The sequence below is a fragment of the Gossypium hirsutum genome, chromosome D13 (assembly GCF_007990345.1).
Source record: "Gossypium hirsutum isolate 1008001.06 chromosome D13, Gossypium_hirsutum_v2.1, whole genome shotgun sequence".
NCBI lineage: Eukaryota > Viridiplantae > Streptophyta > Magnoliopsida > Malvales > Malvaceae > Gossypium > Gossypium hirsutum.
In genome coordinates this window covers 993,151-1,014,524 of record NC_053449.1, presented here as the reverse complement: position 1 = coordinate 1,014,524, position 21,374 = coordinate 993,151, and the positions used below count along the sequence as shown (strand labels likewise).

At 32.7% G+C, this 21,374-nt stretch overlaps 2 protein-coding genes and 1 pseudogene across 5 annotated transcripts; 2 read left to right on the top strand and 1 right to left on the bottom strand.

The window, feature by feature from the left end:
- The first annotated feature begins 871 nt into the window (after window positions 1–871).
- LOC107920738 (protein trichome birefringence-like 36) lies at window positions 872–3,393 on the top strand (annotated as a pseudogene).
- On the bottom strand, window positions 2,890–7,781 carry LOC107920740 (ACT domain-containing protein ACR12). Of its 4 annotated transcripts, XM_041109870.1 has the most exons (11): window positions 7,555–7,780; window positions 7,407–7,461; window positions 6,476–6,601; window positions 5,908–6,002; window positions 5,149–5,233; window positions 4,912–4,971; window positions 4,505–4,560; window positions 4,224–4,329; window positions 4,074–4,142; window positions 3,890–3,961; window positions 2,890–3,126 (listed from the first exon to the last, which is right to left on the bottom strand). In XM_041109870.1, exons 1-10 carry the CDS (start codon window positions 7,719–7,721, stop codon window positions 3,899–3,901), a joined length of 882 nt encoding a protein of 293 aa, XP_040965804.1. In that variant the 5' UTR covers window positions 7,722–7,780; the 3' UTR covers window positions 2,890–3,126; window positions 3,890–3,898. The 4 variants fall into 4 exon arrangements, with proteins under 4 accessions (XP_040965804.1, XP_040965803.1, XP_016706076.1 ...); XM_041109869.1 differs by having other exon boundaries at window positions 4,074–4,329; window positions 7,555–7,781; XM_016850587.2 differs by lacking the exon at window positions 2,890–3,126 and having other exon boundaries at window positions 3,693–3,961.
- A 6,366-nt stretch (window positions 7,782–14,147) lies between these two features.
- On the top strand, window positions 14,148–19,696 carry LOC107920258 (translocase of chloroplast 159, chloroplastic). The gene is made up of 2 exons (XM_016849872.2): window positions 14,148–18,021; window positions 19,505–19,696. Exons 1-2 carry the CDS (start codon window positions 14,332–14,334, stop codon window positions 19,520–19,522), a joined length of 3,708 nt encoding a protein of 1,235 aa, XP_016705361.2. The 5' UTR covers window positions 14,148–14,331; the 3' UTR covers window positions 19,523–19,696.
- Window positions 19,697–21,374: the final 1,678 nt, after the last annotated feature.

The window sequence follows — 21,374 nt, the reverse complement described above, 5'->3', positions numbered from 1 at the left end:
CACATAAAACACAAAACATTCCTCCACTAAATTCTAGTTTTCAATCATATTGTAATGGCTACCCGCTTATTGAGATCTAAACAAGGACATGTTGCTCTAAATGCAACAACACTAGAGTATTCTCTTATGACTCGAGGTCACAGTAAAATGGGAATAAATCTGCTTGAAGACAAAATAACTCCTCACTTAACACAAGTTGATTCTCTCACACTAACCAATTTAGAAAAAAAGTTATTTTTCATATCGACATCCATATCTATTATGATTAAACGATGAAGACTCGAGACTCATACGTTTAATTTCTCATGCGATGAAATTATAATAATACTAAAATATGTAAGGTTACTAATAAAGTTTTCAATAAAAAATCCAACAATTTAAAATTTTAAGCACAATTTAAGGGAAGTCCTAGAAAAAGTAGAAATAGATGAAAATTAAAGACTACTTTTATTGTTTTATAAAGAATTATGATACTTAAATTATACCAATGGAAAAAGTACTAGAAAGGAATAAAAATTATAGATAAGAAATAGGAACAAATTGTTGGGTACCTCATTTGGTCCGATAAGTTCAGTCCAATTAAAATTGAATTTGAATAAAAATTTTCATACTTCAAGTTAATTCAGTCTGAATTCAATTTAAATAATAAAAAAATTTAAATTTAATTATAAAAATATATAAAATAAATACATTTTTACGTATTTAAAGTTATATCCTACTGTACTGATAACAATATTAATGTCAACTAAAATGTTAAATTGAATCACCTACCAATAGCTGTAGGAAGGAGGAAGAAACGGTAATGAGTGAAAAGGAAAGCACTTTTACTTTCCATGAACATGTATATGGTCCACTCATAATTAATTACCGCCATTCATGCCTCAATGAAAGAAAGAAAAAAGAAAAGCTATGGTTGACAACTTTAAGAGCACTTGAAAATGCTGCCTTCTATGCTGTGAATTTTACACTCCCTTCCCTCATTTCCCCCTTCAATGGCTAATTATCCACATTTCACCTTCGTCTTCATCATCACCTCGTTCATTTGCTTCTTTCATGGCAAGTCATCGTCTTCTTGGCTCAACAACGAAGACAATGGAGTCATAATGGTGCAAGGCAGGCGTGAGGATCGGCCTACGAGATCTGATTTCTCAGTTGGTAAATGGGTTTATGATCAATCATATCCTTTGTATGATTCTAACTGCCCATATCTTAGTACTGCTGTTACCTGTCAAAGAAATGGAAGGCCAGATTCTGGCTATGAAAAGTGGAAATGGAAGCCAAATGGTTGTTCTCTTCCAAGGTACGTACATACTTTCCAAGAATAGAACAAAAGGATTGCAGATGCCAGGATTCGAATCCTGAATCTGCTTAGATGCCATTTTTTAAGCTCTGAGTCAGTTATTACATGTTTGAGTTTTGTCTCTCAACTCTGTCAAAATCTTGGTGAGTTCAAAACCATAGAAACTTTCCTACATGCTTAGATGCCAATTTTTAAGTTCTGGGTTGGCAGAGATATCATATACTTGGGTTTTGTCTCCCGGCTCTCTCAATAGCCTTGGTGGGTTCAAAACCGTAGAAACTTTTCTATATACTTCCAAGAATAGAAAAAAGAGTTGGTAAATACTGGGATTCAGATACTGAATTTGCTTAAATGTCATTTTTTTAGCTCTAGTTGACTGAGATATCATATATTTGGGTTTTGCCTCCCACTCTATTAAGAGTCTTAATGAGTTCAAAATTATAAAAATTAGAGAGTTTGCACACAGTTGAACTCATGTCATGACCTATAAGGTATGACATATGACCCTTTGTGTCAAAAGGATGCTCTTTTAAGATTAATGCTTTAATTTCTTGAACTGATATTCTGATTACAGATTTGATGCACTGAAGTTTCTTGGGAAGATGAGAAGGAAAAGGATAATGCTAGTGGGTGATTCTATAATGAGGAACCAATGGGAGAGTCTAGTTTGCCTAGTGCAAGGAGTTATACCAACAGGACATAAAAAAGTGACCTACAATGGTCTTTCAATGGCCTTCCATGCCTTGGTAAGATGGACTTTAAAAAAAGAAAACCATAACGCTTTTTCTTTGTGCTTGCTTGATGCTCAAACAAATGGACTGCATTTAAGTGTTAACGGAGCATGTTGTTTATATAGGATTTCGAGACGTCGATCGAGTTTTCTTGGGCTCCATTGCTTGTGGAATTGAAGAAAGGACCTGAAAACAAGAGTCTTGCATTTGGATTTGATTGAAGAGAATGCTAGATATTGGAGAGGTGTTGATGTTCTTGTGTTTGATTCAGCACATTGGTGGACTCATTCTGATCAATGGAGTTCGTAAGATACATTTTCGAGTGTTCTTGTCCGACACATATTTTGATAAAGTAATGGTAGATGATTCTTAATTTATATACAGGTGGGACTATTACATGGAGGGGAAATCTCTTTATAAAACCATGAATCCAATGATTGCATACCAAAAAGGATTGACTACATGGGCAAAATGGGTTGATTTGAATATTGACCCTCGTAAAACTAGAGTTATTTTCAGAAGCGTGTCCCCTAGGCATAACAGGTATCTAACAAATCGTAAATTAGAGGGTGAGAGTATTATGAAAGTCCCTTTTATTAGGACTCAGATTGCATTTTACTCCTTTACTCAAAAAGAAACAAAAATAAGTTTTTGTACATTAGATTAAAGAGCAAATTTATTCTTTGATCTAAGGTACAAGAACTAATTTGTCTATTTTTTTAGTGGAGGGAGTAAAATGTTATCTAGCTCTAAGTATAGGCGCCTTCATGATTCTTTTACCTATATTCATGTCACTTTAAGCTCTTTTATATCTCTTTGTTTTTGTTCATTGCAGACAAAATGGTTGGAGATGCTATAACCAGAAAACTCCCCTTAAATTTTTCAGCCATCCACATGTTCCTGAACAAGTTGTAGTACTGAAAGGGGTATTAAAAAGAATAAGCTTCCCGGTATATCTGCACGACGTTACAATGATGTCGGCTTTTCGAAGAGATGCGCATCCTTCTGTTTATAGAAGGGCTTTAAACCAAGCACAGAGGCAACACCCAAGAGAGTTTTCATCCGATTGTAGCCATTGGTGCCTCCCTGGGGTGCCTGATATTTGGAATGAGATGTTAAGTGCAATGATCTAAGAATGTCACCAATGGTGAATTGGTTCTTAACTGTTTCTACCAAAAATATAGTCTTTAAAGTTTCGTCATGTTAGATTAGTTGAGGTTTATGCATTGGTTTTGGTCTGAAAAAGTTTAGAGTGATGGTATGTATTGTTCAATTTAGTAAACTCCTCTATTTGTTGTGTGTTGTTTGGGTGTTCAATGACATGAAGTGCTGAACACCATATGTGAAGTACATAGTTGCAAAGGAAGGTTTCTTAGTAGTTGTAATCTATGTTATCTGAATTTTTCGTTTTCTTCAAAATATTCTAGTTCAACACTTGTGCTAGACATGTATTTATAAATACGAGGATATGATGTTTAAACTTAGAAAAATATAACTCGAGATCATCTAATCAATCGCAAACAACAATGCTCCTTCTGCACTATGACTGCAAGAATGGGGCTCCACCTTTGAACCATACCTGGGATGAGTTTCTGCCTAATAACGGATACGGTCTGATAATCCTTACATCAATATGAGAAGTACTCTAACATTTCATGTCATTTAGTTATGTAACCAAGATTTAGCTTTCATATAGGATGCAATTCATGCAAGTGCGAAGATTCAAGAAAAATCCCAGAATGCATAGTACAACATGAATCTATAAATCATGAGCTCAAAACAAGAATAGTTAGATATCATGAGCTCATATTAGATTTGGTAGAAGAACCAGACAATTTTATTTATAGGGAGAGCACACCTTCAAGTATTAATAACTATCGATATCGGTTTCCGGCCTTCTAAGGTAATAGCGCAAGCAATTCACCAGCACCTGCAGGTTACAAAGTACAAGATAATTTAAGAGTGACAAAATGACAGAGTAGCGGCAATCAAGAAAGAACAATAAGAATAATGAGAAAATATAGTCATCGTTAACAAAATACCTGAGACAAAGAACTATTTAAAGCTGCTCCTCTGTAGCTGACATGAAACTTGTCTTTCGCTACTAATCCCTGTGGAAGTTCACAGAACAAAAGGTGCTGAAAAAAGTTGCAGAACCAAGATATAACATATAAAAACAAAGAAAGGGGTACCTCTGTATCAATTTCTGCGGATTCTACATCAATGTTGATATCAGCAATGATTTTGATAATCTCTACCAGCAGTCCAGATCGATCTGCTGTCTCTATAGAAAGCAAGCTGGTAAAACATGGAAGAATCATAAGCTGATTATCACAAAAGGAACCTATGTTCTACAAGTACACTACCTAAAAGAGGGATTCATATCGTGTTAAAAATATTGTAAGATATTGGTAATGTGTGATTGAAACAGTAGAGAGCTATGAATTGAAGTGCTGAAAACCATTTTTGTTACCTTCTCTTGGGTCCATCTTCCTTTACACGTATACGAGTAGCAATGTCGACATCAAGCTGTATAAACAAATTAATAGAGGCTTAGGTTCAAAGTTCATAAGATCCCAATCCCAAATAGCACATGCAACAACTCTTTTTAGTATTATACCAGAATCAAGAACCATTATCCATATGCATAGTGACGACTGGTGGCGAATATTTATTGTATTATAACAACTCTATCAGAGATAAAAGGGTGTCATGGAATCACCACATATAAGGAACAAATGCAGTAGTTAGAGCAAAAAGAGAAAAAAGCTTTTCTCACAAAATTAAATACAGCATATATAGAACACCAAAGAAACAAAGTGAGCCAAGTTAAGTGGGTAAAAATAATTATTCAATCCATTAATCATTAGATAATGTCACCTTTTTCTCTGGAGCCTTTACTCCAAAAGCCTCACCCATAGCAAGTCGCTCACTAGATTCCTAACAAGTCAAATTCAAAGACGGATAAGTAACAAAATCCAAAGCATAAAATCAAAACAACAGAATATCTATACTTTGACAAGCCATGAGATCAACCACCTATGAGGGGAAGAGAAGGTGTGGGGGGTGCAGAAGGGAAGAAGAGAAAGACTAAAAATATGAATTCAGCATACATACTGGATGGTACTTCAAAAGATTGTTTATAATGGTGAGTCGAATTCTCTCCAACAGATCAGGATCTTCAACTTTGCGCCCATTGTCTCTAGCATAACCAAATCAATTAACAAATGCTGATCACTCTGAATTAATATTAAGAAAATTTACAAGGACCAACATATGAGCTGTGAGAAAATAATGATGTTTAGCTCTTGACATATTGTTACCAAACCACATTAAAAAGTACACTCTACACTGGTACCCAAACTAAAAAAAAAAGTGCAGTTGGCCCCTTAAACTTCCGAAACATGCATCAAGTTAGTTCAACCACTAATGCCATTAACACTACCTGCTTATGTGGCATCAAACTAATAGAACCATGCAACATGTTATGCCATTGAGTAATTAACTTTCTTTAGGATATGCTTACATTTTATTTTGAATGTATGTATAGGGCAAACAATCAACGAACCAATCAGCAAACAAGGCAAAGTAAATTACGCTATTAGTTAATGATTCCCCATTTGATAAGCTTTTTGAGCATCAGATCTGCTTATATATATGCATGTGTGATAGGGGAAAACTACATTTTACGAACAGAAGCATCCAAATAGCAGTTAAAACATCTAAAAGCAGTGAACCAGAAAACTTGAGAGAGTTGAGATACAAGTCAAACTATGAAAAATATTCAGCAACTAGTTATAAAACACATGCTCACAAGAGAGGAGGGGTGAAGGAGGGAAAAAGTTGAGTCATGACAGTATCTAAACAACTACTCACAATCGTGTGATGAAAAATTTTGTTTGTTTGACTGGTCCTTCAGTGGCAACAGTTCCCTTTGCAACATCCAATCCCAAATCTTTCAATGCTCTCATCTGCCCAAACATTAAAAAAAAAGTGAGTAAAAAAAACAAGGAGAGAGAGAATTATCAGATTTACCATTACCTTAAGTAACTTTTTCCCTCATAGCTAGGATCTATAACCTTCTGGAATTATTTAAATTGGAAGCAAGACCATTCATTAGTGTAACACAATGAAATGCTAATGCCAACATTCATATAGCATAATTTTCTGAATCATCCAAATTTACTTAAGAGTGGTGATCTAAATTCATGCATGTAACAACTAATATGCAACATATCCCTAGATTTCTAGCTCCACAAAATGCAGTCAGATAGTACTTTAAACAAATTGAGCTGAGTAGGCCTCTTACCTAAACATAGATGACTCAATTACAAAATAAAACAAAGAAAAAATCACTCGCACAACAGGCTTGGCCAGTAATCCTAGAAAAATAAGCTTATAATTTTTTTAAAGGAGAAAATATAAGTTGAGATATCCACTTAACCGTGTCAATGAGAGCACCCAAACGATCTCCAAAACTCAGCTGCACAACTGTTGCTTCTGAATCTGAATCTTGATCAATCAAAACAATTGGCATTGGAATATAATCATCTTTATCTTGGCCAGTCCCCTGCAATGTAAATCAGCCAATTAAACTAATGGCATCATTATATATGCAGTGTGATGCAGAACAAGAATACACTGATCAAGGGATTAACATATTTAGATATCTGTTTTACTAACTAGTTTTTTTATGAATTTTAAAGTATTTAGGTTAAAATTTGCATTTTGGAGTTTTGCAACAGAAGGTTTATGTCTTTCTCTTTCCCAACATTTCCTGCCCGACCCCTCAAACCCTCCTCCAGTCCTCCCTGTTTGCATTGATGTCATCTAGCATCTACAAACTTAACTATCACAAATAAGCATTTCCTTAAAAATAAACATCCAAAGAACTTCAAAAAAAAAAAACACTAAGAAAGCAAGAGAGAAACTGCATAATAGTTCTGTCCAGCGTACTTCACTTGAAAACCATATCAAAATTTAGAAAGGCATATCCTTGGAGCTATCAATTGCAATGCATCTTTAAGAAGAAAAAATATTCTTCTACCTTAATTTTGATTAAATTCATCACTCATATATTGAAAATCACATTTCTTTCAATTGTAGCTTACCCTCTCTTCTACAGTTTCCTATGGAATCTGCACAAACATGGATCAGCTAACTGTAAGCAACCTTCATTCTTCTTCTTCTTTCCCTTCTTTAGCATTTTTTTTAGTTAAAATTTTCTTTTTTTTTAAAAAAAAAAGGGCTTTGATCGGAACAAATTGATCAACATCATTATGCACTTGATAGAAATCGCTGAGATTGTTCATTTAAGTTCCATGACCCATATGTGAGTTAAGTAAAAGATGGTAAACGAAGATGGATTCTTTTACCAATGAAGTTGAATTAACCGTGTTGAAACCATTGTTAGCAGCAGAAACAATGCGTCTGCATCAACAATAAAAATACCCATCATCTATTAACACAAAACAATCAACAACAAAAAAAAAGGACATACAGATTTTCGTTTTGGTTTCTTACTTTCTTGCAGAGAAATTGGGCCTAATGCCGCACTGAGAAAAGTTGCAGCGGAATCTAGAACAGTCAAAAGAAGTGAAAAAAGGGGCGATGCCGGAATCGGGAACCGTGGAACGTCGGAGGTCGACGGCGTTAGAAGAAGGAAAGGAAAGGGAATTTGACAACGCCATGGACTATTGAAGTTTGAAAAGCTTCAATGATCAAAATTCAGACTTCGGACACTACTTTTCGGCGATGGCGAATTTTGTAGGCGCATTGTGATATTTTTGGAAAAAAGACTTTTTCAATCCCTCTTAGTTTCGGAATTAAGCAAGTTAGTCCCTATAAAAAAGTGAGAATCAATTTCGAAAGTGAGCAACTAAAACAATTAAAAAGAGCATTAATTTTTTTCTACATTTTTTATTGGTATAATAACAAATTGAGCTCTTAAATTTTATGCATATAAAACTAAATCTGTAACATTTACATATTTTATCAATTTAGTCTTAACAAATTTATCTTATAATATTTACAAATTCAGTCAATATTTACACAAAATATATAAGCATCAAAGGCTAAATTTATTATCATACCAATAAAAATACATACAACTAATATCATAAGTAATTGTCTTTAATTGTCACTTTTAAAATTGATAGAGATTAAATTACTCTAAATTTTTTTAGATAAACTAATTTGCTTAATATCAAAATAAAGAGGGACCGAAAAAGGATTTTTTCCTTTTCTATTATTTATTCTCTGAAAGGGAGACGCGGTAGTTTGGAGTTGTGACGTTCCTTGGGACCTACTTAGTGGTAGTCTGATTCACGTCAGCCTATGACTATTTTCTTTTTTATTATGGAAAATGTTTATCGGTTGTTGCATTTTGTAAGTCACGTTTTTTATTTAATGTATATATCCGATTTATCTCAATAACTAATCATTCGTATTTTATAAGCCCGTTAAAAAGTTAGATATATTTTTTTCTAATATATTACATATGCGTTAAATATTATTAATACTTTTTAAAATTTTATACGAAAATATAAAATTATTTTTAAATTTTTATTATTTTATTGAAATAAACAGCTTTTAATAATTTAACAATTGAATTAAGATCTGATTATGTATGACACCAACATCGTGAAAATCTTTATATATAAGATAAATATAATATCGTAAAATTAAATTAATACAATGCACAACAAACTAAAAAATCAAATAAAATTGGACCAATTCAAAAGGGATTAAACAAACTCTACGCATAATATACTCGTATAGTAAATATGAGACCTATACATTATTGGAACTCGAACTTGAATATTAATCGACTCAAATCTAAATTGCCTGATCTAAAACTAAATGATAAAAAAAATGATTTGTTTTTAAATTTAATTATAGAATATAAAAATAACATTTTAAAATTTAATAGGGATAAATATTAAAATTATATATGAATTTCGTTCTAACGTGTAGTATGATACATGAATTTTGATTTTATAAGATTTTATACATGAAATTTTGATTCGATTCAAATCACTAATAATATTATCAAATTAACATAATTTTATATTGACATATTGCATACACAAATAATTATATTAATCCGATATAAAAATAAATATTTATTTATTTAATTCTTTAAATTTTAATATTTATCCCATTCCTTTTTGTGTGAAAACTTGCATGGGATATTCGGAGATGCTCTGATTTTGCTTAATTAACGATGGTTGATTGTTTCTTTTAAAAGCAAAGTCTTATTTGTCTTGCTTTGTAACACAGTTCCTGTAATAATGAATTATTAGACATTTTGGCATTTTTTTGGGTAGATTTTTACCTCTAACCCTTCCTCCTTTTCCAATGGTTCATTTTAGTCTTTAATCATCCATTTTCTTTACTTTCTAGATCCTTCCACTCTTAATATATTTGCTCTATTCGCCCTTTAACTTTTCCATATTTATAGTTTAACTTCTTAAACTTTAAGTGTTTACTCTTGGATCATAGAACTTTTCTCACTTTTGCGATTTAATCCTCACCTTAAGTTAATATCTCACAATTTTGCTCTTAATTAAATTTTCTTGTATTCACTTAACTTCCTCCTTTTTATCGCCTTTATTTTCCTTATTTTTTTATTTTATTTTATCGAGAACAAAATCTTGATTTTCCAATATTTTCATATTATAGATTTCGGGGTGTTACAATTACATCTTCAAGAGCTACAAGAGTAGGTATATATTTTGGGTTAAAATGGCATGTACATAGGTAGACCACATGTGTTCCCAAGTGGTAAGGGCTAAAATGCACATTCTTAAAACTTTATCTATTTTGGTATTTTAAATTAAAATATTTTGGTTTTATATGAAATGAATTATTGATAGTCATATGCATGCTTGCAATTGTGGTTTGATAATGTGATAATTTAGTTGAATTGGAGTTGTTTTGAATTGCCTTAAGGCACTTTGAAAAGATTTGAAGTGTTGTAAAGAATCCAAAACTTTGCAGGGTTTTAGCAATATTTTCAATTTATTTTTATCAAAATTTAGCCACGGTATCGATAAAAGGGTATAAGTATCGGTACCTAGGCTTTGGAACTCAAAAATTTCAAAACATAATGTAATTTTGGTATCGATACCACATCCAAGGTATCGATATCACATCCAAGGTATCGATACCTTAATCAAAATTTGAATTTTGGAGAAAGAATGTTATTTTGGTATTGATAATGTGCAAATGTATAGATACCTTTTATAAGATATGGATACTATTTGTTTAAGTATCAATATTTGACCCTTTTTTTGAGTGAAAATAATTTTAAAATCATTTTCAAACGCAATCGAATGACCCCAAATGTTTATAATAATAATTGTTGGGTTAAATAAATTAAAACATTATGGATAAATATTTAAATTTTATACCGGGTCCATAGATCAAACCAAGTATAGAGGTGTTACGATATGGCATTTCTTTCTCCCTTTTTATCAAGTTGATTTTCGCTTCATTTATAATCATTTTATTTGTTCAGGAACAATTTCTTTTTAAAACTCCAAGAAGTTAAGAAATATCAATTTCAATAGATGTTAGTGGAAGGTAGTCATTGTAATAGAATATTGATGTTAAGTTATTCCACTAGCATTTTTAAAACCGATTCTTCAATTGTGATTTACTTGGTAAACTTTTTCATTTATTGATGATCTAACTGTTTGGGAATGTGCTATGATGTGAATGGTAATGCGAGTATAAGGTCTCACATATCGAGTTTTCTAACTTGTTGAGCTAGTATTTTTCAAAAGGGTTTGTTGGTTTCTGTTTAAGGTCTTTTTACATGTAAGGTTCCTTGTAAAGTCTTTTCCTACAACGGTTAATTGCTTTATATGTTCTTTTCACTTATAAGAACTTGTTGAAATTTGAGTGGTTCTTCCTTCTCTTTTTTTTCTGGTGTTTTAGGTGAAAAAACAACAACACAAAGATTTGATGGCTCCTGAAAGTAACTTAGCCTGTAATTTATAGTATATTTATAGTATCTTTACACGCCCGTGTGTTAGGCAATATGGTTAATTAAATTTTCAAAATTTAAGTGCAGGTTTCACACGGCTGTGTAACACGCCCATGTTCCAGGTTGAGACAAACGCCCGTGTTTCTACCCATGTGCTCAATCCTGAGCATTTTGTTTCTCAATTTTAGGATTACAGGGGACACACGGCCAAACTGCATACCTATATAACATGCCGTGTGTGACACACGGCCAAGACACACGCCCGTGTGCCTACCCGTGTAGACAAAAATAGGCCATTTTAAGGCCATTTTTCTCACCCTATACTCATCCAACCTACACTAAACAAACTCATATACCAAAATAGTCCAACCAAGTACTCAATCCAAGCCAAATTATGCATTAAATATGATAAACATCACCAACATTTCCATTTCTAATACATATATACACATTTAAATCTCATAACTTCAATTCAAACTATTTCATTATCAAACCACCTTATACATGCCATATAAACCAAAAGATGTTCAACAAAATCTACCGAAGTAATCTGGATAGTGTGATGAGATGAGTTGATCCGATCCTCCAATAACCACGTCAATCTACAAGAAACATTAAGCACACTAGAGTAAGCTTATATAAGCTTAGTAAGTTCATAGGTTATAAAGATAATTCTTTCCAAATATATTACAACAATTCATAAAATAAGTAATTCATTAACACTACCTGCCAATCACAATTCCAATGACAAATTCATGTGAGTGAACTCAATATCGTTAACTATTTAAATTCTATCACTTTAATTTCCATATCAATTATCACTTTTTATCAAATTAGCGAATGTCTTACGAAATTAAGTACGTCGTTTTTCACTGGTACCATAGTCTAACTATGGTTTTACACTTATTCACTTACTACCATGGTTTAACCATGGTCTTATGTTCACTGATGTTCACTGAAGTTCACTGATATTCACTGATGATCACTGATGATCATTGATGTTCACTGATGATCACTGATGACATAGCCCAGCTATGGTCTTTTCACTAGAATGTCATAGCCCAGCTATGGTCTTACATCTTCACTATGCCCTGGTCCACCCATGGTCTTGTCCGTCAATTCATCACTTATCACTGGACGATCATACTCAATTCTGCTTTCTTATTAATTTGAACTTTTAATTAGATCTCAAACTTTTACAATATTCATGATTCAATAATAAGCATTTGAATTAATACATTATATCAGTCCTAATTTAACAATTTATCATGAAAAATCAACCATATGAACTTACCTAGAGTAGTTTGTAGATGTTGTGGAAGTTCAGGGACTAATCGGTTAACTTTTCTTTTCCACGTTTCTCTTCAGATTATTGATCTATAATGTAAAAGTATTCATTTATCAACATAAAATTCAATTAAAATTCACTTCACACGTTATACCCTTTAATTTTCAAAATTACACATTTACCCAAAATTTTATAATTTTTACAATTTAGTCCCTGCTCAATTAACCCCTCAATTGAACTAAATTTTCTCAACTAACACTTTATTCCATCATTTTAAACTACTACACAACCTTTGGTAACCATAATTTCAACATTAAACCCTAATTCCAAACTTTTCACAATTAGGTCCCCAAAATAAATTTCTATTAAAATCACTTAATAAAACCATCATATAATAAAATTAAAGCTTCAAAACTATGTTAATTCATCATAAAATTCCAGCACTTAACCATAGTAACTTTCAAAATCACTTATAAAATCAAAAACTAATGAGTTCAATAGTTGGACCTAGTTGTAAAAGTATGAAAATCACAAAAATTACAAGAATTAATCAAGAATTGAACTTACTTATAGCAAGAGCATGAAAAACCAGCTTATAGGGACCTTTCTATGGTGTTTTTAGCTGGAAAAGATGAAGAAACTTGCTAGAAACTCTTTTAATTTAGATTTTTATTTGTTAATTTTTGCAAAATTTCCAATTTTGCCCTTATTACATCAATTGTTCAGATTTTTCTCTTCTCATGCCGCCTAAACTATTCCCTATTGGCATATTTATGCCTTAAGTCCCTCCTCATTCATCACTTAAGCCATTTAATCGTTTTAGCAAGTTTTGTACCTTTTTCAATCTAGTCATTTTTATTTAATTAACTATCAAAACGTTAAAATTTCCTAATGAAACTTTACTACTATCTTAGTAACAATCCGTAAATATTTATAAAAATATTTACGACTCAGTTTATGAAATTGATGTCTCGATACCTCATTTTCAACCCAATTTACCTAATAATTTCTTTTAAATCACAAAATTTACTAATTTAAAAATATTTTTAAAATCACACCCGACTTATAAATATTAATTTATTGAATTGTCTCGAATCACCATTTCTGAAACCACTAAAAGTTGGATTGTTACAGAAGATTTGACACATGTAAAAATCAAGTTGCATGAGAGTTTGTAATCGTTCATTTATTACCGAGATAAGGTTTAAATTAGTTTTGAACATGCTATGTTAATTGACTCCAAAGCCTAAGCTTATTGAATGTTTGACAAACATACTATTTTGTAAATGTGGCATTTTGTAAATGGTACTATTGTTATACTTTTCCTTGTGTAAATTTTGGGTCGAGGTGGGATGGTTTGTGAAGGGCTTGAAACTTATTAAATGTTTGTTACATAAATAAAAATTATTAAATGTATTAAAATTTTAAATATAAATAAAAATACATACATTAAATCTATATTATTCGTTTTTACTTTTTCATGAGATTCTTATATTATACAAGTTCAGCAGCATAAAAATAATTTGTAAATAAATGAAAATATGTCAAAACTATATATACAACATAACAATTTCATCAGTTCTTTGTTATACTTCAACATCTATCTCTGAGTAAAAATTATCTATAGTCTTTCTATAATTCCATTTCAACGTACTCGAATTCATGTTTTTATATATTAACAATAATATTTATGTCAATTGAGATATGACTTGATTTCAATTTTCTTATAAAAATTACATTCTCGATAAATTCAATGATTAGATAGATGAATATAGGTAATTTTCCAGTTGGATACCTCTATGCATAGTTTTTAATTACATCTTTAACGAATGACATGGCAAGTAACGAACTCACAAACAAACCCTTTGCTTCCATGAACCTTATCTTTCCATCTTACTTAAACGCTTGGTATCTCTCTCACAAATTCCAGTAATCCAATCCAAACTTTGTGTGCCACTCAAAATTCATTCCATATCCTAAAACCCTAATTCTCTCTATCTCCCTTTCCTCTCTTTCAACCATGGACGCCTTGCTTTCTGCCCCGGAAATCACTTCTCAGTCGCTCTCTACCTCTCCAGGTTCTTCTTCCTCTTCTTCTTCTTTAACTTCGAATGATGATTCTGAGTTTGTAACTAGTTCAGTAAGTGAACGTACTTTGGAAGATAATGGGAATGGTAAAACTAATGATAGTAACGAGAATGGTGAGGGGAAGTTTGAAACAGTACCCGAGAGGCCATTTATGGCTGACCCTGATGAAGTAATTCCGACCGCGAGGGATGTTAGTGATGCCCCTTTTGTTGGTTCTGATGGTTCGAATGTGATTTTGAATGAGGACTTGTTTGGGGGTGGTGATAATGGTTTAGAGGAATTTAGAGGTGAGGGTTCGATGGGGAAGGTTGATGTTGATAGTGTTGGTAATGGGGAAAAGGACGATAAGGTGGAAATGGGTTCCATTGGTGAAGTCGACCAATCTGTTTTATCAATGGAAAGTGGAGAGGAAGGTAGAATTGGGATTTTTGAGAATGATTTGGTGTTAGATGGTGGAGCTAAGGGTGTCAATCCTATGATTGTAGAAACAGTAGATCATCAGGTAGTTGAAGTCGATGGTTCGAAATTTTCTGGCGAAGAGGAGTTGGCTGTCTATGCGAAACCCTTGACTGGAGCTGCTTTAGGCATTGAGACATCGGTGATGAAGGAGACAGAGGTGGTTCCAGTTGATGATAATGCGAGCATGGATAACGGCTTGAATCATGCTGATGGTTCGAAGTTTTCCGGCGGAGAGGAGTTGGCTGTTGATGCTGAGAATAAAGCTGATATTGCCAGTGGGGTTATGCTTGGTAAAGACAATTCTGGGACTGAGCTAAATGATCTCAAAGATGAGGAGGTCATAGATATTTTGGAACAAGCATTTTCTGAGAAAGTAGATGGAGGGGGTGGAGATGGAATTCAGGCAAAGGATAGTTCTGCTCAACCTACAGAAATAATGGCAGCTCATGAAACAGAGAATTTAGATAGTGATTCTCAAAGCAAAAGGTCAGTAACCCTGCCAGGAGAAGAATCTCATTTGCCTGAGTCTGTGGAGCAAACTACAGTGGCTGGAAAAGTTAGTTTTGAAGGTGAAATGGAAGAGAAGCAGCATCAGAATGAAGGCTCAGAGACTGATGGAGAGGCTGAAAGTATGTTCTTTAAGAATGCTGAAGCTGCTAAGCAATTCTTGGAGGAGCTAAAACGAGGATCTGCCATTGGTTCTCACTCGGGTGCTGATACTTCTCATAATCATATACAGACAAATGCTGTTGATTCAGATGAAGAAGGGGATACAGATGAAGAAGGAGAGGGGAAGGAGTTATTTGATTCTGCTGCTTTGGCAGCCCTCTTGAAAGCAGCAACTGATGCTGGCTCTGATGGCGGCAACATTACTATAACCTCTCAAGATGGATCTAGGCTTTTCACTGTTGAACGTCCTGCGGGCTTAGGATCCTCACTGCAAAATGCAACATCCGCACCTCGATCAAACAGGCCTAACATATTTAGTCCTGCTGTAACAAGTAGGGGAGACTCTGACAACAACTTGACTGAAGAAGATAAAATAAAATTGGAAAAGTTACAGCTTATAAGAGTCAAATTTTTGAGGATTCTTCAAAGGCTCGGGCTTTCTACTGAAGATTCTTTAGCAGCACAGGTTCTTTATAGACTGGCACATGTTGCAAGGAGACAAACCAGTGAACTGTTTAGTGTTGATTCTGCAAAGAGGAAAGCTCTGGAACTTGAAACAGAGGGTAAAGATGATTTAAGCTTCTCCATAAACATGCTTGTGCTTGGGAAGATTGGGGTGGGCAAGAGTGCCACAATAAATTCAATCTTTGGTGAGTCGAAGACCTCAATTCATGCATTTGAACCTGCCACTACAGTAGTGAAAGAGATTACTGGAATGGTAGATGGTGTTAAACTGAGGATCATTGATACCCCAGGTTTGAAATCTTCTGCCATGGAGCAAGGTGCCAATCACAAGGTCCTAGCTTCTATAAAGCAATACATAAAGAAGTGTCCCCCTGATGTTGTAGTCTATGTTGATCGGTTGGACAGCCAGACCCGGGATCTTAATGATCTGCCATTGTTAAGATCAATCACTAATTCTCTTGGCTCCTCTATCTGGAAAAATGCCATAGTTGCTTTGACTCATGCTGCTTCTGCACCCCCTGATGGACCATCTGGCTCACCTTTGAGTTATGAGGTGTTTGTTGCCCAACGTTCTCATGTTGCTCAGCAGTCTATTGGTCAGGCTGTTGGTGATCTACGTGTGATGGATCCAAGTTTGAGGAATCCTGTTTGTCTTGTTGAAAATCATCCTTCATGCCGAAAGAATAGAGATGGTCAGAAGGTGCTTCCTAACGGTCAAACTTGGAGGCCTCAGCTACTGTTATTATGCTACTCTATCAAAGTCTTATCTGAAGCAAGTTCTCTCTCCAAACCTCAAGATCCATTTGACCATCGGAAGCTCTTTGGTTTTCGTGTCCGATCCCCTCCTCTTCCATATTTGTTATCATGGCTGTTGCAGTCTCGTAGCCATCCTAAACTCTCTTCTGATCAGGGTGGTGAGAATGGTGACTCAGATATTGATGTGGATGATTTATCTGATTCAGAGCAAGAAGAAGACGAGGATGAGTATGATAAGCTCCCACCATTCAAAGCTCTAAGGAAAGCACAACTTGCTAAACTTGACAAGGAGCAAAGGAAGGCATATTTTGAGGAGTATGATTATCGGGTGAAGCTCCTCCAGAAAAAGCAGTGGAGGGAGGAGTTGAGAAGAATGAGAGAGCTGAAGAAAAGAAAGCCAGCCGTTGATGAATATGGTAACACAGGGGAAGATGTTGATCAGGAAACTGGTGGTCCAGCCGCTGTACCAGTTCCATTACCTGATATGGTCTTGCCACCTTCCTTTGATGCTGATAATCCAGCATACAGGTACCGATTTTTTGAACCAACTTCTCAGTTCTTGGCGAGGCCAGTATTGGACACTCACGGTTGGGACCATGATTGTGGCTATGATGGTGTTAATGTTGAACATAGTCTAGCAATCGCCAACCAGTTTCCTGCTACAGTTTCCGTTCAACTCACCAAGGATAAGAAAGAGTTTAACATCCATTTGGACTCTTCAGTTTCTACCAAGCATGGTGAAAATGGATCAACCATGGCTGGTTTTGACATCCAAAATGTTGGAAAGCAGTTAGCTTACATTTTCAGAGGGGAGACCAAATTCAAAAATCTCAAAAAGAACAAAACAGCTGCTGGCTTCTCTGTTACATTTCTAGGTGAGAATGTTGCAACTGGACTCAAACTTGAGGATCATATTGTTGTTGGAAAGCGACTGGTTTTAGTTGGTAGCACTGGGACTGTTAGATCTAAAGGTGATTCAGCATATGGAGCCAATCTAGAAATGCGGCTCCGAGGTGCAGATTTTCCAATCGACCAGGATCAATCCACTTTGGGTTTGTCTCTAGTCAAATGGAGAGGGGACTTGGCACTGGGAGCCAATTTTCAGACTCAGTTATCTGTTGGAAGGAGTTCAAAAGTAGCAGTTCGTGCAGGACTGAACAACAAGATGAGTGGACAGATAACTGTTCGAACAAGCAGCTCGGATCAACTCCAGATTGCACTCACTGGTCTCCTTCCTGTTGTCATGGCAATTTACAAAAGCATCAAGCCCAGGGTTAGTGACAACTACTCAATGTATTAGTTTATTAGGTACATTCCTTGATTAATATGTTGTAGGCTATTTTTGTGCGTGAAGTACTGCTTTGATGAGGTATCCATTTTTATTTCCTAATAAATGTTACTAAGCATGGTAACTTTTTGCTTGTTTGTTTAGCGGTTTTGGTTAATGGTAAGCTTTTTATAAATATGAACATTTTGCCTGTTAGCAGAGGAATTTACATGTACAGATCTTTGCAGCCTTTTGATATAATGTTACTTTTTGAGGATCTGTTATTTTTACATATCCTCTACTAGAATGGTACGCAGGATTGATGATAACTGGTTGGTTTTGTTTTAAAAAGAACTTATAGTTCATGTATGATATTTTTGTTTTTAAATAGTATAAGTTCCTCTTGAACAGTATAAGAGTTGGAGTCTGGCGGAGCTAGATTGTAGGGGCAGAGTTAGAAATTTAGATTGTGTGGTGAAATGAAAAAGGTCATAGAGACTAATGTATAATATTAATATATAATCTCAGAGGGACCTTAAAAATATATATCTAGTCTTCGAGGGCTGCAAATGTATGATGTTTTGATTGGTAATAGGGTATTTGGTTGTTTTGCTCTGTTTTGTATGCTTTGAGGGCTGGGGAGGGTTAGGCAAAGAAAATGAGTTTTAGATATATAAATTAATTAGAGTACTTTTCATTCTTTATTATATTACTAATTTTATCATTTTAAATATTTTCATCGGATTTATAAGCTATTAAAATTTTTTATTAAATGAATTTATTAGATACTTATCACAAATATAAATATTTGTTAATTTTTTATTAAATAATTTTATTTGATAAAAAGATTAAATACTGTATTGAACTACTTTATTTATTGAAGTATTAATTTTTATATACTAATTAAAACCACTTGTTTATTTTTTTTATTAGTTTTACAATTTTAAATATTTTTATTAGTTATAAGACTTGTCACATTTGGTTAAGTTAAATGAATTTTCTGATAATAAATAAAAAGTTAAAATTTATATTATCAAAACCAATAAACAAATGGAGGGGGAAGTATCACCGATTAAATCTTCTCGAGTCAAAAATTATACTATCCTATCCCTTAACCTTTGAGAATTTAATTTTCTTCATTCACTCTATAATAACTTAATAAATAGAATTGTTATTTGAAATATCAAAAATAAATTCAATATTTATTAAAAATTTTATGAAGCCAACATTCAATTAATAAGTATTTTCACAAAATAAAACTGAGTTAAATATTTTTTTTTCATGAGAATGTAATATGTCAAACACAAAATTCATAATAATTACACTAATAATAATAATTTATATTTAATTAATATTATTTAGATATAGTTTTATAGTTTATTTTGGTAAGACAAAGTTTTGTTATATCTTATATCATTACTGATTAAAGCAATGTGGCCGACCAATCCCAAATATCACTCTTTAAACTCTTGTGTTTGTTTTATGTTAGATGATGGTAGCAACTTGAAGGGAAAATCATGTCGTCCCTACAACCAGGTTTTATTATAGTATTTTCGGTAAAAATATCATTTCCATTTTTGTATTGGAAAGATTGTATTTTATCTGTTTTTTTATTTATTTAGAAAAAGAGTAAATTAATCTCTATACGTTATATTAAAGAATAAATTGATTCTTTTTATTATGAATTTCATCTATTTTTACTGTTAATAACCGACAATTATACGTGGCATATCACATGTACATCATACTGACTTATAAGGACCAATTTTTAATGGTAAAAATGGATAAAATTTTCTACAAAAGGATCAATTTGCTCTTGGATCTAACTTACAAGGACTAATTTATCTAAATTTTTATTAAAGGGAGCAAGATGCAATAGTACAAGGTTTTCCATGACATGATACTTTTACCAAGTTTTCTCTTTTATTTATTTTATAGTAATTGTGTATCACATTTAAATTCATTATAAATCAATTTTTGATCGATATTTTGAGAAAATTTGAATAAAAAAAAGAGTTAAATTTAAGCTAAATTTATATAAAAGTATTAAACTCATTTTAAAAAAATGTCACACTTAAGCTTCAATATTCAAAGGTTTGGCTCATTTTTTTAGTTTATAATATGTTAATTTTCTTTTCTTTTATACTTATAGTATGAAAATTGAATATATATATGTGAAAATTATTTATGTTTAAATTTTTAAATAAAAAATATATAAAATTATTAAATATATAAATAATATTTTAAAATTTTAATATGGATGAACTTAAATGCGTTTAAGATTGTTTGAATCAAATCGAATTAGACGGTTGAATTGATTGGAATGACAATCGGTCGAAGAATTGATTTGGAGAAAGACTTTGAACTGATGTGATAAAATTCACGAACCGGTTAAACTAATTGACTAAAAAAGGATCGACCGATATTGAACCAATTTTTTTAATATTTCTTTTATTAAACTAATCGGATTAATAAACTTCTAGCATAACTAATTTACCTATCAATCTGATTTTAAAAACATTGATAAAAACATATACATATATCCAATAGAAGTCAAATATGCCTAACCAAACAACAAGACACATATAAGGTCAAAATAAGCCCAAATAAAATAAAGATAAAATAAAATACCAAACCAAACAAAGTTATACAGAAGCCTAATCCTTAATGTTATCCTTCAAAGGCAAACCAACAAAATACGAATTAAATTTATTTTTGTATTTTTACTTCCCGTATCTAATTTTGGTAATTAGATTTATTTTGATTAAATTTAGTAAATGTAAAAAATTTGATGACGTGATATTTTGAAATTGTACCATATCATCAAATTGTGATTGAATCTAAGTTAAATGACTAAAATAAACTTAGTTGTTAAGTTCAAGTACTAAAGTGAACAAAAAAAAGTGCGATTACTGAAGTGGATTTAATTACTATATTCAGGTACTAAAAATTATATTAACCCAATCTTAAAAGGTCTTGCTTAAAATTGCTAATTTTTTTAAATATATATATATATTTAATTATAGTTTTTGTTATATCCCACGATTAGACACAGGGACGAAGCTAGAAATTCTCTTTAGGAGGGCCGAAATAAAATTTTAATTTTTAATAGTCTATATCTTTATAATTTTTAAAAGATTAAATTAAATTTTCATAATTTTAAGGGGGCAAAGTGTAATTTTATCTTCACTAATTTAAAATTTTTTAAAGGGCCAAAACAATAATTTTCTATTTTAAGGGGGTCGGGTCCCTGCCAACCCCCCTTGGGTTCGCCTCTGGTTGAAAATCCAGTGCCACAAGGAGCACCACTTTGATGTCATCTAGGATAATTGTTATATTAAGTTTAATTTTATTGGTGC

Coding starts and splice junctions, on each gene's coding strand:
- LOC107920740 (XM_041109869.1), bottom strand. CDS start 7,721: ATGGCGTTGTCAAATTCCCTTTCCTTTCCTTCTTCTAACGCCGTCGAC. Junction 5,234..5,907: donor AAATTTTTCATCACACGATT/GTGAGTAGTTGT, acceptor TGGTTATGCTAG/AGACAATGGGCGCAAAGTTG. Junction 3,962..4,073: donor TAAATAGTTCTTTGTCTCAG/GTATTTTGTTAA, acceptor TGTAACCTGCAG/GTGCTGGTGAATTGCTTGCG.
- LOC107920258 (XM_016849872.2), top strand. CDS start 14,332: ATGGACGCCTTGCTTTCTGCCCCGGAAATCACTTCTCAGTCGCTCTCT.